General features: G+C 39.8%; 2 protein-coding genes across 2 annotated transcripts in view; one reads left to right on the top strand and one right to left on the bottom strand.

The window, feature by feature from the left end:
• RSU1 (Ras suppressor protein 1) overlaps window positions 1-18,196 on the bottom strand; it is a 249,259-nt gene that overhangs the window by 30,664 nt on the left and 200,399 nt on the right. Inside the window, exon 9 of the mRNA XM_038530008.1 lies at window positions 3,040-3,119. Within this exon, the coding sequence (XP_038385936.1) occupies window positions 3,080-3,119 (40 nt within the window). The 3' untranslated portion in view covers window positions 3,040-3,079. The remainder of the gene's footprint in view (window positions 1-3,039; window positions 3,120-18,196) is intronic.
• The window catches only part of PTER (phosphotriesterase related), a 144,187-nt gene that overhangs the window by 108,791 nt on the left and 17,200 nt on the right, over window positions 1-18,196 (top strand). The gene's annotated exons all lie outside the window — the stretch shown is intronic.

The raw sequence follows: 18,196 nt of genomic DNA, 5'->3' as shown, positions 1-18,196 counted from the left end.
TGTTACCATCAATCATATCTCAATCTATAAAGTGACAAAGATGCTAAGTAAATCAAGTAGCATACTAACTCCCTCTACTGACATCTTGACTATCCTTTATAATGTCATCTGCCTTCAAACAAATCAAATTTTGTCCTAAGAAGTACTATTCATAATATTTGTGCCATCACTTTTACACTTACCATGCGTACTGGCTAATAACAAGGTTTCTTAAGCTTTAGAATGACATTTGAAAAATATCTGAGATGAAAAATATAGTGGATGAATTATTTCCTTAATCAGTGTAATCCCCAACAAATTGATTATCACCGTTTATTACTGGTTCATGGAAAACATTTTAAAGTCTTGGACTACTGTCAAAATAAATGTGTTATAAACTATCATTTATATTATAAAAGGAGAATTAATAATATAAAGCTACTTTTTCATATCACTTCTACTTAAATTTTCCAATTACTGTCACCCATTCTTTTGTGGAATTTCTTGCCATTGCCTTTCAATGACAAGTTTGAGCTCTGGCATATCCACAGGGAACAGGGATTTTTGTGCTACTGCAGAGAGTGTTGGTTATAGCAAAATAACAGACTTCAGTTACCCCAAAATGACAACATTTCCTTGCTGCCTTAATCTTTGCAAAGTGTTCCCTTCCTGGTTCACTAAGGTGCTGATCAGAAACCTGTCAACCAACTTGTGATGAAATGGTCCCCTTTTGTTCCAAGCTACAACAGGTTGCAGTGTAGGGGGATGCAGGGACCTCACTTTCTGCTTTGTTTTTCTTTGCAGCCATTAGGGAAACTGAATAAGGATAAACTGAAAGTCTTCTAGAATCAACCAACACCCAAACCCTGCATGATGTGGCATCTACTTCTGGCATCTCTTTTGGTCCCATATTCAGTAATGGATTCCATTCTTGCTTGAGACACATCATCACTCCCTTAAAACAAACCAACAAGTGCCTATTTGCTGGGTGCTGGAGAGAGTTTTAATTTAATCCTCTGAACTTCTCTACAAAGTGTATTTTTGGTTATTTTTTTTTTCATTTTGCAAAAAAGAAAACTCAGACTCAGAGTGGTTATATAATTTCCCCAAGGACACACAGCTAATAATTAGAGGAGGTAGGAGTCAAATGTAGTCGGTCCAACTCCAAAGTCACCAAGGCACGAGACTTTCTTATCAAGAAAGGTGGCTACTTATTCAGACATCAAGGACAGTCCGACCATGTTCAATGGGAGAGAGATTTTGCACAGAGAATATGAATAGACTCATGTGAAATCCAAAAGTCAATCTGAGATCTAATTTTGACCTTGCAATATACTCGCAAAGATATTAAAATAAGAGTCAGAGTTTTATATATTCATCCTCCACTAAAACTCTACTAATTTCTAAGGTCGCTAAAATAAGTTCATTATTTTAAGACCTAATTAGTAAATATTTTGGAGAATAAGGTAGATTGGCAGCATCTGACAAAGTTTAGACTGTATTTTTTTGACTCAGCAGTTCTAGGATCTGTCTTATGGTAAAATGTGCACTGGTATAGAAAAATACATATAAATGTACAAAAACATTATTTGCAAAGGTGCTTATAGGAGCAAAAATTGAAACAATCCACGAAGCCATCACTGGGGACTGGTTTAAAAAGTTTTGCTGCATTTATTCAATTGCATTACCATGTAGGTTTTAAAAGAAAGAGGTAGATTTACATGATGTAGGAGGTTATCCAAAATATATTAGGTAGAAACATATGTTGCATAACAATATGTATACTATTTTTATAAAAAGTAAAAAGATATATATTTGTATAGGAATAGAAAAATCTGGAAGAACGCATGCTAATTGTTGACAGCGGTTAACCTCGTGGGAAAATATTGATAAGAAGGGAGGGGAATCTTCTGTCATCCTAGCAACTCCTAGATGTTTGCAGTGAGAGTCTGTGTGTGTTTAAATGGAAATATTTGAATTACATTGCTTTTTACTTTTTATTATATATTCATATATATAATTCATTAAAAATGTGAATAGATCAAAATGTTAAACAATGGTGCTCTCTGGATGGTGGGTTTAAGATTTACTTTGAATCTTATGCTCTCTATATTTTTATACTTTAAAATTTTCCTTAATGAATATGTATTAATTTATAATCCTAATAAATTGTTGAGTCCCTGGAGAGACATCCTTCTCCCTGGACTTTGGCTCTATTAGCCACCACAAATGGATTAGCCTGAAAGAGTATGATGTCCTTTACCTCATTAGGCAAAAGAACACATTCTCAACATTTAGACTGACAAAGCAGAGTGTTGTAGTTTCCCGAGCATACATAGATACACTCTTATGTCTCAGGTGGCTTGGCACTATTTGTCTGGGACTACACTAGCCATCAGTTCCTATCATTTGCAGATTAAAATGTCTCAACATGAGAACAAACATGAAACTATAAGAGCATGAGGAGGTAGTTCCCAGCTTCTGGCTACTGGCTCCTGATGGCCTTTTGACGGGTATCAGGATGCACTAGTTGGTCTGAGAAAGTAAACACCTTTCCGTTTCCTACAGTCTGATTGGTATTTAAAAACTTAGTGTTGTCTGGTTGACTTATTTCACTCAGCATAATACCTTCCAGTAAATAAGTCAATCGGAGAAGGACAAACATTATATGGTCTCATTCATTTGGGGAATATAAAAAATAGTGAAAGGGAATAAAGGGGAAAGGAGAAAAAATGAGTGGGAAATATCAGAAAGGGAGACAGAACATGAGAGACTCCTAACTCTGGGAAACGAACTAGGGGTAGTGGAAGGGGAGGTGGGTGGGGGGGTGGGGGTGACTGGGTGATGCCTATCCACTGAGGTGGGCACTTGACGGGATGAGCACTGGGTATGTATACTATTAGGCTAGGTTATTCTATATGTTTGGCAAATTGAACACCAATAAAAATTAATTTATATATATAAAAAAACCTTAGTGTTGTGCCAAGCTCTCTTCCAATGGAACAGACAACACTCAACGTTTCTATCTTTTAAGCATGCCTAACAGAAAGAGGAGGGTACCTCTGAGGAATGCATCTTCCTTGGTTGCCCATCCAGTCATTCAACACGGACTTCTTAGGCATTTGTTGCATTCAGTAATGCTGTAGGGAATGCAAGAATGAGACATGGTACTCATTTAGGTGAAGAGCAGGATCAGAGCAAGAGATACCCATACAAGAATCAGGAGACAATCTCCGACACATAATCTGAAGCTTTAAACTGTGTGGTGCACATTGACAGGCATTATAGACATTATGAGGAGTCCCAAGAGAGGCAAGGGGTCATGGCATGGTGGCCCACGTGAGATGCATCAGCCTTAAGGAGCTAACTGATGTTACTCAGCAGAGCTCAGATTGACTTCTGTTTCTTGTACCCCTTCTACTACTTTTCTTAATCTTGGTGCCTTTGCCACTTTGGGCCAGTTATTCTCTGTTGTGAGAGGCTGTCCTGTGCATTGCACAATGTTTATAGAAGCATCCCTGGTCCCAACCCTCTACACAGCAGTCAAACTCTGTTGCCTAGTTGTAACAGTTAAAAATGTCATTGACAAAAATCACCCCCAGCTGGGAACGCTACAGTAGACCAGGCTAATTTCTGATAGACTATGAGACAAGAGGGAGCATTTAAGACAGAGGATGAGATGGCCAAATATGCTATCCATTTCAGGGGGATGTGCAGGAAATGAGACAGTCTGTGAGAACTCGAGTGATTAGGGACCAGTGGAAAATGTGGCTACAGAGGCAAAGATTCTGGAAAGATAAGATTCTGGAAATACAGATGTACCTAGACATCAAAGAGGTCATTGTGAAGTGTGAATAGGGAACTGTCAAGATGAAAGAACATTTAAGGGAGACTGGCTTCATAAGGATAGATTTTATGGGGAATAGACTGGATTCAGGGAAACAAGTTGTGAACGAATAATAATATGACTGGTAGTTAAGGGAGTGGAATGGGGTGGTTGGCAATGGTCACAGGAAGGGGTGGCAATGGATTCAATGTATCTTAAAGAGAGAATGAACAGGACTTGGCCTGATACGGAAAGTGAAGCAGAGCAATGAATCAAGGATGATGAAGTTTTTGAAGCTGCGTGGCCACAAGGATGAGGCGAAAAGTGACAGGTATGAAAGTCAAGAAAGAAAGCTACCTTTCATTCATCTGTGATCTTGAGTGTTTTCATAATTGGAAGAATTTGAAGCCACAGTGAGACATCCAAATAGACATGACCACTAGACAACTAGAGATAGAGAGCAGAGTGTGGAGATACTCCACATGTACCAGTACTAAATGTGGAGATAGGATCTTAAAAGGGGGAGGACAATTTTGTGGATGGCCTGTGGGTTTGCAAATCTCTTTTGTGCAAATATAAGTTACTCAAAATATCAAGAACCTGAACTCACAAACTTAAACTGACCAAACCAAACCAACTACCTATGAGGCCCAGGCCACAGGTATAAAATGTTTCCAATCCTATGCATTTCTCATTCCTTCCTGAAGAACACATAGGATATAGGCTCAGAAGATGAGATTACTTCTTTGAGGAGTTCACTTTATGTTTTAGGATGTCATCATCATCCACAGAGATTTGTTTACTGCAAAATTAAACTGGAGCTATCTCAGGTACTGTACAAAGGTAATGATACAGATGTGATACCTGGCTTCTGCTGATACAATCAAGTAAAGTATTTATAGATTGAATAAAAAATTCTAAACAATGCAGAAATAGGAAATATGCACATTGGGTATAAGTTGGAAGCACTGGACAAGACAGTGATATTGGGGAGAAGATTTCAAAATTACACAAAACAGTACTAAAGACAATTTGGTGTAAAACTGAGGGGGATCAGGGGATCCCCATCATCTGAGTCACAGATTCACTCCATGATCTTCAGAAAATCATTTCAATTCTCTCTCTTAAATGCTACTGATATTATCTGAGGACACACTCAAATAGATGAATTCAATCAGTTAGGACGCTCTTGACTACAAGTAACAAAAGACCCAACAAAGTGTGCCTTAAATGGTAAGGATATCTCTCTCACATCAAAAAAAAAAGCCTCAAGATAGAAGGTTCTAGAATTGGTTAATTCAGTCAACCAGTGTCGTCAAGAAGGACCCAGGTATTTTCTGCCTTTCCACCTGACATCCTCAGAATGTTGTTTCGATATTTAGGCTTGTCTTTATTCATGGATACAAGTAGCTGCCACAGCTCCAGACATCATGTCTGAGGCAACTGATATTGAAACTGTGAGGTCTAAGAGAAGCAATGCATATATAAAGCATAGGTTCTGGCACACAGAAATTGTTCAATGGATGTTATCTATTATTATTTTCGGAATTTTCTGATACCATTTAGCTCCCGAGAAACTGCTTGTTTGCTAGGGCTGCCATAACAAAGTATCACACTGAGTAGCTTAAATAACAGAAATTAAGAAATTAGTGTATCACAGTTCCAGAGGCTAGAAGATGGAAATCAAGGTGTCAGCAGGATTGGTTCCTTGTGAAGGAAGGGTCTGCTCCAACCTCTTTCCTTGGCTTGCAGATGCCTACTTCTCTCTTGGTCTCTCCACATTATCTTTTCTTGTGTGTGTGTGTGTGTGTGTGTGTGTGTGTGTGTGTGTGTGTCTTAAGCTCAGGGTTTGAACTCATGACTCTGAGATCAAGACTGAGCTGAGATCAAGAGTCGTCTGCTTAACCCACTGAGCCATCCAGATGCCCCCATATTATCTTATGTCTTTGTGTGTCTTTCTCTTCAGTGGTGTTCTTTTTGTTATGATGCCTGTGATATTACATTAGGGCCTCATTCTACCCCAGTACTAACTGCATCGACAATGACCCAATTTCCAAAGAAGTTCCATTTGGAGGTGCAGGAGGCTAGGACTTCAACATATGGCATTTGTGGGGAGAGCATATCAATCTATACTGCCATTCATCAATGAGCTTTAGCTTTGGGGTCTTTATTTACTAGTGCTTTAAAAAAGACCCTTATATTTTTTTATTATTTTTTAAAGATTTTATTTATTTATTCATGAGACACAGAGAGAGGCAGAGACACAAGCAGAGGGAAAAGCAGGCTCCGTGAGGGGAGCCCAATGTGGGACTTGATCCCAGGACCTCGGGATCATGACCTGAGCCAAAGGCAGATGCTCAACCACTGAGCCACCTAGGGGCCCAACCTGTCTTTTTAAAAGAGAGGGAATATTTCTTCTTTAAGAGGAGGAAATAAGCGGGGAAATAGAAATTTGGCCAAGTGTAGCGTGCATCAGATGTCCCTTCTTGTTAGCAAATTCTCTTTCCCTATGAATGGATTTATCATCCACTTGGAAGTGAAAGCCATTGTGGGAAACTTTCCATAAATGGAATTCTTTTTTTTTTTTTATAAAGAATTATGTTATCTTCCCCTGGTTTCATCTCCTTTATTTCTTCCCTCCAGCTTCATCTCACTTATTTCCTTATTCTTTCTAATAAAAACAAAAAATTCCTCATTTATTTATTTGCATTTGTTCCCAACATGAGGGAGAAGCCCAATGGCCAAGAGATGGTGCCTGGAATTGAGACCACAGTGTTAAACAAAGCCTAATACTTTTATTTTTACCGATTTATAAATTCTGGGTGCATGTGGCAAAGAATGTGTAAGCTATTAAAAGTTGAACGAGTGTTCTCAGCTGCTTGAGGGAAACCCCGAGACCAGTCTGCACGGTCTGTCCTCCTTTCATCTGGTGCCACATATAGATTCACATCTATAACTCTGTCCTTGGCCTGGAGGGAAGATGGATGGAAGAGAGCCCTGGGTTTCATTTCTGGAGACAGGGCTAGGCCCAGGGGGCACCTAACAGGGCCTCTCCCTCCTGCTCCTCAGCAGGACCACAGGCTTTTTCATTATGGCCAAGCTGAGAGGCAGTCTGCTCTCAGCTCCTTCCTCTAGCCCAGCCCTGTCTTCCTTCCCCTTTCTCTTCCACCAGACCCATGAGTGTTCTCGAACCAGAGCTTTTTCATTTTGCAAATCTGAGCCCCCCGACCCTGAGCTGCTTCCCCTAGCATAGCTCATTCTCTGCACCTGCTTGGTGAAATGAAGGGCTGGGCACCTAACCTGTTATTCAGTGAAAACAATCAGGTTTGCTAATTGTAATTACTCACAGATGCCTTATTCACACTTACAGGTACAATTCGTAATTTTGAACTAAGCTTTCGGAAAACCGAATTAAATACTTTCTCTTTCTTTTCTACTGCTTACCATTAATATTTTGTAAGGAGAAATGAAAAAAAGTTTTAGCATCTCCAACAGTGTGTTCCATGAGCTTCCTGGTGGGAGGTGATAAAGGCATTTTTTTTAACTGACTAAAAATGGTTAGCCACAGCACCATGAAAATATCTCAGAATGTTTTTAAAATGAAAAAAAATTCTGTGACATGGAAATAGCAATTTAGAGGGGGTCTAGGGTTTGTTGGAAGCTTTGAATGGCTGCTTTGAGTCTTCTCTGGACCTCCCTCATGATTTCCACACCAATTTCCATCTACATCAAAAAAAAAAAAAAAAAAAAAAAAACCACCAAAAAAAAAAAAAAAACCCAAAAAACCCAAACCCAACAAGCCTCCTGAGGTACAGAGGGGGGGAAAGTATGGGACCATTTGTTATTTTGGACACAGATGATTCCAACTGAGGGAGGACATTAAAATGTTTCAAGAAACACAGCCTTTGAAATACAGCAATAGATTCACATCTATAACAGACTTTTCCGTAATATAAACCCCCTCAATGGAGTGCAGTACCCTTTTGTGACTCTCTATGCTTCAGATCCCACCCCCTAGGCACCTTTTTAAGTTCTGGAATTTAGCTCTAGCCTTTACTGACGCTTAACAACCAACTTGTGCTACACGCAGATCTAGGCATAAAATTATGGTAGACAACATCATTCTAAAAACTTGTACCATTTTAAACTTTCTGGAAATCCACTGCTTTGCTATATATTCCCGGAGGAGGATTAACATTGCACTTGTAAAGGGCTGTGCATCCTTAAAAGGAGGATTGCGGGTGATGTGGCTGGAAACCAAAAATAATTTAACCTAATTTGCATGTCCAGAATGGAGGTGCGATGAAGGAGACCTAATTATTATTTCCTGTTACTTCAAATAATACTGAATGAAAACGTGTCTCCCGTGATGCCAGGTGTTAATTACCCAAATTATTTTATTGATAGGCAGATTTTTCATGACCATCTCTCTGCCATCCTTGTCTCTCTCTCAGTGTTATTCTAGTAGTGCTAGGCTTCTGATGCCCACAGACCAGCCTACTCAACAGTTTCCACTCGAACATCTTTCTAGATGCTTATTCATTCTGGTCACTCTTTATTTTTCGTTTACTCAAGCTCCCTCTTGCTTAGGAAGAGCTGCTTAGGGCTCCTTCTCTTGGAGGAGGGATGGGGTGCCAAGGGCTAGAAGAGAGCTCAGGGGAGACAGAGCTACAATAAGATGTTTCTGTGCATTTCAGATAGGTTTTATGTTGAGGCCATCCTGCAACAGTGAAAAAGAGGAATGGGCTGAGATATGCAAACCTATCATCGACCTACCATATTATGCTGGGATTATTTAAATTTAGGCGAATAGCACACAAAGATCCAGGTGCTATTAGGTACCTGGTAAAATGAGAGCTAGTCCTCTTTTTTTTTCCACCTCTTTGTTACTTCAGGAAGGAAATCTAGTCCCGACATAAACAGGATGGCCTGGAGAGATCCGCTGACAGTATATGTCTCTGTTGAGTTGGGTTAGACAGATTTTTACTCAACTATAGGTTCTCCGCTTTAGGAAGTCAAGATGTGTATGAAATTACCAGTTCATTTCACCAGCATTTGATTATACTTGATCTTTCTCTAAATTTTTCCAACCAACCATGCTCATCGTTGGAAGAGATTTGCTTCTTTTTCTCAGATAATGAATGATGGGGGTTTGTTTTTGCTTTTGGGGGTCATCTTACCCCTGCCCCCAACAAATGTCTGGGATTATCCAAATAAATAAATACTCTGCTGTATCCTATTCCAGATATGCAGGCTTTTGCCCCATAGCCTCTGAGCCAAGTGCGATTTGACCTGGGGAGTTTACTTCCAGACGTGGTGGTGGCACAGTTTTGCAGAAGGACAGAGTAACTGTTATGTCTTGTTCTTAGGCTATTGATGATTTGCCTTCAGTAACTAAGCACTGCCCAAACATCAGTCCTACATCACTGCATCATTCTCACTCATTGGAAGAGGGGAGTGAGGCGCACTTATGTATGGTGATTATGCAATTTCTGTTTACAGACCACATTAGCACATCTTCTGTCAGTCTGTGCCTAGTCTTCTCTTTTAGTATTTTATTTCATGATCCCTCAATTATGTCTGGACATCCAGATTCTTGTCCTGATTTGGCAGCTAATTTGCTGCAAGACTTGAATTTCTGAAGTCAATTGACTTCTCTAAGTTTCAGTTTTCTCATCTGCTAAATGCAGGGGTAGGGCAGGATGCTCTCCAAAAACTTTGCCTGGATGAGTCCCCCAAGGTTCTCTGACATCCGGTTTTCATGCTATGATTTTTTTTTTTATGAGTGGACATGCAGATAGGACAGCAATATTTTATTTCCCAAAAGCTTTGATCAAACTAAGTTGGCTGAGTAGGGAACTGGTATCTCTCCATTCTCCTCTCCATATAAAATGGCGTAAGTTGTTAACTATGTGCAAGGAAGCATTTCTTGAGAAAACGTGCAAAATGTAAATGCGGTTAGAACTCTTTTACGATGCATACATATGATCTCTACTTTATAAAGTTGGGGATCTCTGTTCTCTTGCAGCCAGAAATCATCAAGAAAAAAAATCAATGGGCAGCTAGAAGGGTTGTGCTAGTGCTCTATGAAGAGTAGGATGGCCAAAAGTTACAACAGAAATATCCTTAATTGATCGAGGGTGATGATTTGGTGCCTAGTGTTGCTCTTGTGTCACTACACAGCCCTGAGTTTATGACAATTTGCTAAATGATCGAGCAATGGAAAAACAATCTGTGCTACTTGCTCTTCAAGGTGAAATAAAGTTTATTATTTAAAAGTTTCTGGTCAAAACAAACAGGTTCATTACCACCTCCTCAACTTTTGGTTTCCTATTAAAGGCTTTTTCAGAATGGACACACCATTACCGCGGAATAGAATGGATCCCATTTTGCTAAGGCCAGCAAAATAAATACTGGTATTGTTAACCTTTGGCTTCCTGCAAAGTGGTCTGACAAAGCTCATCACCCAGGTACTGATGTGCCAAAGTAGTCTGATATGTCTGTTTTCCAGTTTTCTGAAGTGGTCTTCTAAATATCTACATCAGATCATATGAATTCTCTACTTTAAATTCTTCTATGGATTCCCTTTGGGCTCATAATGAAATACTCCACAAGATGGCTGAAAAAAAACAACCTTGTGGCTTAATTACTGCTGTGTTTCCAGTGCTGGGACAGCACAAGGCATAAATGTTATGCATTTGATGAACACCTGCTGAAGTGATGAAAATCCTGTGTGATCTGGTCTCTGTTCATCTTCCTTCCTCTTTGTTCATCTCCAGCCACTATGGCCTCCTTACAGTTTGAGAAATCTATCAAGTTCCTGTTCTGCACAAGGCTTCAACTTGAGCCCCCTTTCCTTCGTCTGGTTAAATTCTACCTTCTTCCAGATAAAGCATTATTCTCTCTGGGTTTTGGTGATGCTGTAATCTTATTTGGTCCCTGGCATTATTCTTTCTCATAGCTCCAAATTCTTCTATTTCCGAGGATTATCAAGTTTCTAATTATATAATTATTTGTGTGATTATTAATTTATAATTTCTCCCATTAGACTAGATGATTAATTTCCAGGGATTGTATCTGCATTAAAACTGTATATTCTAGAACTAATACAGTCTATACATAATGCATGCTCGATAAATATTTATTTTAAAAATTATTTTAGAAGAACAATTGGCATGTTAAAATTAAATTTTTATTTACTTATCCTAAATATTTAATACATGTAGTTTTTTTTAAAAGTAGAGAGTGAAAAGGAAGTCCCCAGTTTCTATCCTCAGAAGCAACTGCTGCTGTGTTTTATATAGATCTTCTTCCAGAGATAATCTGTGAGAATAAGCACATATTCCACATATATCTGATAAATGTTCTTTGAGGAATTTGGAATTAATGAATCACTTCTATTATCACAAACCCATTATGAAAGTTTTTAGGGGGCAACTGGATGAGAGCTTTTTATCTTGTGCATCAAACTATATAAAATAAGCCTCACCTAGGCAACAAAGAAAAAATAATGTAGCCAGCTCAGAAAAAAAAAAAATCTTTTCATATTGATTCTTTTTGTCTTTGTTTATAGCTCTAGATTAGAACATAAGCATGAATACAGAATGTCACCCAACACCTCTAAAGAAATGAGATTTCTTAAATGAGGTAACCGAAAAAAGTTTTCCTTTCCTCAAAAGAGATGACATTTTTAGCCTTTTTTTTGCAGCAGTAAAAGCTACCTGATAAAACAGGACTCATTCAAGTCCTTAACTGGGGAATTGGATGCACAGTCAAGAATGGGGTAAGGTGTCTCCCTAAAGCTCTGCTGGGACTCATGGTCCAGGCTGATACTTAGACCCTGGGAAGTTGGCCACGCCCCGTTCTGGGTCAGCCAACAACAGAATGAAAACCACACACAACCCTGGTTCGCTATGGCTGGTTTCTCCATTTCCATCAGCGAGGCAATCATTGCTGGTCCCACGTTCTCTTTTGTGGTCCTCAGTGGCCTCTTCCAGAGAAGCAGCCCAGGTCTGTGCTGGTTCCCCACACCTATATTCATTTCCTAAGGCTGCTGTAGCAAAATACCACCAATTTGCTGGATTAAACAAACAGAAATTCGCTCTTCCACAGTTCTGGAGGCAAGAAGTCCAAAATCAAGGTGTCAGCATGGCCACATGCTGTCTGAAGGCTCGAGGGAACATCAATTCTTTGCCTTTTACAGTTTCTGATGTTGCTGGCAACCATGGCATTTCTTGCCTTGTGGCTGTATCACCCAATCTCCGTCTCCATTGTCTCACGGCCTTTGCCCATGTATGTCCCCTCCAGGTCATTACATGGCATTCTCATAAAGACACCACTGGATTTAGGGCAAACCTACCTCATCTAGTATGACTTTGTTTTAACTTAATTACATCTTCAAAGACTGTATTTCCAAATAGCGTCAACATTCTAAAGTTCCAGGTGGACATGGATCTTTGGGGAGATCCTAACAATTCAGCTTAGTACTCAAGGCAGATGGCCTGTGACCAAGGGAAGCCACAGCCAGTATCCAACTGAACATCTCCATTAACATGAATGTGGTGGCTCCCTCCGACTGCAGCCTCTTCCCAGCCCACGGAACCTGAGCTTCTTCATGTGCACCCTCCACCCCACGCACCTACATTGAAACCACCACATTCTCACGCTGCTTATTTTTAGATCAACTGTGGTTTTTACTGCCTTTTACCCAAATCTTTTCCATTGCTGATCCTTACAAAACGGCAACAACAAAGCTCCATCCTACACTGCAGTTTTAAATGGTTGGACTATCTTGGAGCTAAGACCTCGTCTCCAGGCAGGGCCTCCCCTGATGGAAACATTGGTCTCGCACTGCATTGTGATTTAAGAAGTGGCTCTTTGTTAAAATCCCGGTTGCACAAGTGACAGATACATCAGCCCACACAAGCAGCGAGACTGCCCGCCTGGTGTGGCAGGGATATTTTGGGTGGTGCTCTGGGGGAGTTATGAATGGATAACTGCTTTCCCTACTTTCAATTGTTAGCCGGTGGAAGGGCAGGGATGAACCAGCATTGCTGACAACACTCGTACAGAGAAAATACCAATATCAGAGTGACACTGGGCAGCAGAAGCATCAAGAAGATGACACCTCTGGAGACAGATAAAGTTAGTCCTGTGAATGTGGACACTGGGATGCTCTCTGAGGCAGGAGAGCAGAAACCTTGACCTCCAGGAACTGTGGGTACTGCCAACAGCTTGCCCCACTCCTATATAAGGAGCTGACCTGATCAGTAAATAGTAGGTAATGAGCAACTTTCCTATTAGACACCTTCCTGATAACACGGCATTCTTTATTATAATTTTTTATTGGTGTTCAATTTGCCAACATATAGGATAACACCCAGTGCTCATCATGTCAAGTGCCCCCCTCAGTGCCCGTCATCCAGTCACCCCCACCCCCTGCCAACCTCCCCTTCCACCACCCCTAGTTTGTTTCCCAGAGTTAGGAGTCTTCATGTTATGTCTCCCTTTCTGATATTTCCTACCCATTTCTTCTCCCTTCCCTTCTATTCCCTTTCACTATTATTTATATTCCCCAAATGAATGAGACCATATGCTTGTCCTTCTCCAATTACTTACTTCACTCAGCATAATACCCTCCAGTTCCATCCACGTCGAAGCAAATGGTGGGCATTTGTCATTTTTAATGGCTGAGTAATACTCCATTGTATACATAGACCACATCTTCTTTATCCATTCATCTTTTGATGGACACCGAGGCTCCTTCCACAGTTTGGCTATTGTGGACATTGCTGCTAGAAACATCGGGGTGCAGGTGTCCCGGCGTTTCATTGCATCTGTATCTTTGGGGTAGATCCCCAGCATATAATATGGCATTCTTGCACAACCCTATTCACTTCATTCACTCTGGCCCTGCAAACTTATTAGAGGTATTGCCTGATTTTTCAGAAAGTCTCTAAATATCCCATTATGAGATATGACCTCTCCACTTATAAAATTGGTATAAACGCTTACATAAAACAGCAGCAAGATATTTCAACTATCCTGTGGAAATTGCATTTATTCATCCAACAGCATCCAAATGCCCAATATGCTCTAGGTGCTCTGCTAGGTAGGAGGGCAGCAGGGTGAAGCAGGTGGGTTCTCTCCTCTGTCTCTGAGCTGCTACAAAGTCACAGGTGGTCTGATCATGCCAGGCCCAGGCTGCTTGGAATCAAAACCCAAAGAAAGTTGCCCCCTATTTCAGGAGGGAATGCTCCTCGGATGGGTCATGCGAGAGAATCCCCTTCAGAGTAAAACAGTTCCTTGTGGAATAGTATGTGAAGTGCTGCATTTCTGGACAAGACAAGACAAGGCCAGAGTTGTTTTCAGGAGTGGGGCTTACCTGTTTTGGTCACTACATCTCTTGGTCATCAGAGAGACGCTGCCACCTTACCAAGCACCGAGAACGGAGGGAGTGGAACCCAAAAGTCGGCATTTACAGAAGTGAGATAATGCTTCACTAACCTTGCTGTCACCATGTACTCACTTACATGTGTTAATAGAATGAACATTTCAAGAAACCAAAAGCAGAGATTCCAATTTGAGAGATGATGTGAAGGGAAACTGTTGCCTTTTAGAGAGTCTAAGGGAGTCTTACTTGACAGCAGAGTGGTAATGTCAGATGGAGGAAAGGACATCTGCTCTAGGAATCAAAAGAATCTTGTCCCACATCCTTGCTCTACCACTCGTTAGCTTTGGGCCCTTAGGAAAGCTCTCTCGTTTCTCTGAGGTTACATTTTCTAAAGAATGACAATAACTAGCGAGGAAGAATGAAAAACACACAGAGTCCGAGACACGGAAGTCCCCCAGGAAATAAGTGCTATTAGTCACATAAAATAATGGTTTCAGGAGGAAACCAGGCAATGGCAACTTACCACACTCTATTATGTATGAAATGAGTACGAAATGAGTGTGAGGTAAGAGGCAATACCGCAAAAATATTTATATGCAGTGCTGGTACAAATCTGACATTTCTAAAGACCACAGGGTCCCCTATTATTATTGGTGGGATGATAAGTGACAGACATCCACATATATGCACATATATATGTATATATGTATATAAGGGCAGTGACACATACACAGAGTATACGTACATATGTAAACATAATATAATCTTATGATATTACAGATGAAGAAATATACACATGAATGATTAATGCCTAATTTTAGGTCACAAAGAGTCCAGGATAGAAGGATTAGTGCTTTGGCAGCTGGTTCTGCTGTCTTTAAACTTGCCTTCCTAGAGAAGTGTATTTTGGTGAACATCCACAGGTTCTTTTGAAATTGACTCACATTGACCAGAGCACTTGGATTTTGCTTTGGGGCCCTTCCCCCAAATTAAATATAACTTAAATGCAAATTAAATGCAAAGTCGTAATGCAGGTAGAATGCTGTTCGGTTCAAGCTGCTACAGAAGAAATCGATGGTTATTTGAAGAAGGTTTTAAATAATCAAATATGCAACAGTTGGATCAACACAAGAGAAACCAAAAATTCAGGTAAAAGTTTGTTTAAACTTCTATAGGGTTGAATAATGTCTCACCAATTAGTATTCAGAGATTCTATTTCTCTTATGCAGTTTTGAGAAAAATAAATGAAATAGACTCAAAGTATGAAACAGAAAATTCCACAGGAATGTCTAAGATTATCCCCTTCCTTTTTTTTTTTTTTTTTTAAAGATCTTATTTATTCCTGAAAGATAGAGAGAGAGAGAGGCAGAGACATAGGCAGAGGGAGAAGCAGGCTTCCTGTGGGGATCCCAATGTGGGACCAGATCCCAGGATCCCGAGATCATGCCCTGTGCCAAAGGCAGATGCTCAATCGCTGAGCCACCCAGGCGTCCCTCCCATCTTTTTCCTTTAGTGTTAGCCTTATATTATCCAAATGACAATAGTATTAAATTCAATTAAACAAACATTTACAGAGCTCCTAATGTATACTAGGCATCGGTCTAAGTGTGGGAATGTAACAGTTAATGGAATGGTCAGGGGACATTTTCATGAAGGGCTAATAAAGTATTTGGCTACTTACAGATAGCCTCATGGACATTCTGGGGGGGTTGAAGACAGGTACAAAGTAAACTATAATTTTCTTTTTAAGATTTTATTTATTTGAGAGAGAGCCTGAGTGGGTGGAGGGGTGCAGAGGGAGAGGGATAAGCAGACTCCATGCAGAGCGGGGACAACATGGGGCTCGATCCCAGGACCCAGAGATCGTGATGTGAGCCAAAGGCAGCCGCTTAACTGACTGAGCCACCCAGGCGCCCCAAAATAAACTGCAATTTAGAAAAGAGTGATCAAGGTAGGCCTTATCGACAAAAGTGACTTTTTAAAAAGATTTAAAGTTGGTCAAAGAGTTGTATTTGGGAGAACATTCTAGGAAAAGGAATTGAAGGCACAAAGGCCCTAAAGTAAGAACCTTGAAGCCAGTGAGGCTGGGATAAAGCAAGTGAGACAAGTAAAAGAGGAAAGGCGGATCACACATGGTCTTGCAGGCCATGGTTAGTGGAAAACACCACTGGAAGATTCTGAGCAGAATTGTGTTCTGATTTCTGTGTTAAAAGGATCACTGCCGAACAGAGGTAAGACAGCGGAAGCAAAAGCCACAAACCCAACTGTAGGATATTGTAATAATCCAGGTGAGAAGTCAGAGTACCTGGACCAGTGTAGAAGAAGATGGTGTGATGTCCGCATTTCTGGTTATATTTTGGGAGCAGAGCCCAGAAGAATTTCTGAAGCATACATGTGCGATATTTTGATTATAAAGTTCTACTGGAAACTTAATTTGCAATTGAATACAAGTTATTTCATATATTAACATGAGTATAAGTAAAAGTAAAAACATAGAAAGTTAGAGTCAACTTCTGTTCTATATTTCTAGCAATTAATATTGACACAATGACTAAGAAAATCGAATTCCTTCTAGATTAATATAATTTTCATCTATAACTATTCCACATTATCACAGTGAGGATTCATCTATGTTAAGTGGTTTCTAAATAGTTTCTATTCAACAGAGTCAATCTGATGTGACTAGGACAGTTGCTTGATCCAACGAAGACTATAGGAGTTCCACCAATGATAAGTGTGGTGCCATGATTAGTGAAAGAGTGAGTCTGTCAAACGACCCTGAATACCTTAGCTCCTTCTCAGAGATTCAAAATGCACAGTAAGATGATCAAGTCTCTGTAACTCTGCAGGAAAAAAAATTTAACCATGAATCTCTCTTCAACCCTAACCCTTTCTTCCTGCTTCCACCTTTTCTACTTGCTCCTATCTTAACTGGAAAAAAAAAAATTCAATGGATTCATGATAAACAGAAGACTAAACTTCTAGCCAAGAAAGAGAAACACTTCTTTTCTAGATCTAAGATTCATTATACAACTTATTCCTAAACAATCCTGTCCTGCTTATTGCATAAAGTAGCTGCAAGGACCAAATGCAATTACATACACAGAAATATTTTGCACATTATCTAAGGTATCCAGCATATAGGCTAGGCCAATGTCTTACATAAAGACAAGTCCAAGGAATAAAAAAAATATCCATGGGCTCCCATATAGGCTTTGGAGCACTGGAGTAGAGGCTACCTTCAGAGACTGCAAGGCACTTACAGCAACAAATGATCTCATCATTGCACTAAAAACGTCAGGTTATTTTTGTTAAAAAGCTACCTTTTGGAGAGACTGACATCACCAACATGGCAACATATATTGCTCCTGACATCGCTCCCCTTCACCAGAACAACAACTGTTCCTGTACAAAACATCAGAGAGAAAACCCAAGAGCAGACAAAACTGACTTTAAACTAAAAATGGTAAAAAAAGAAAAAAAAAGGCCATCATAAAACTATAAAGGGATCAATTCATCATGAAGATTTAACAAATGTAAACATTCATGTGCCCAACAATGGAACACCTAAATATATAAAGCAAAAGCTAACTGCTAAAAGGAAAAAAAACCAGCAATACAATAATATTTGGGGATTTTAATACTGCATTCTTAACAGTGGATAGGTCATCCAGATAGCATCAATAAAGTAACAGGAGATTTGAACAATACTATAAACCAAATGGACCTAACAAACATATACAGAACATTTTATCAGTCAACAGCAGAGTACACACTCTTATTAGGTCCAATGGAACATTTTCTAGGATAGACCATGTGTTAGGCAACCAAAAAGTGTAAAGTGTCTTAAGTCTTAGCAAGTTAAAGAAGACTAAAATAAATTATCTTCTCTGACCATAATGGTATGAAACTAGAAGTAATAGGAGGAAAACTGGGAAACTCATATATAAATGGAAATTAAACAACAGTCTCCTGAACAACTGATGGGTCAAAGGGGA

Source organism: Canis lupus, chromosome 2 (assembly GCF_011100685.1).
Source record: "Canis lupus familiaris isolate Mischka breed German Shepherd chromosome 2, alternate assembly UU_Cfam_GSD_1.0, whole genome shotgun sequence".
NCBI classification, from domain to species: Eukaryota; Metazoa; Chordata; class Mammalia; order Carnivora; family Canidae; genus Canis; species Canis lupus.
This window is presented reverse-complemented; position numbering and strand designations above follow the sequence as displayed.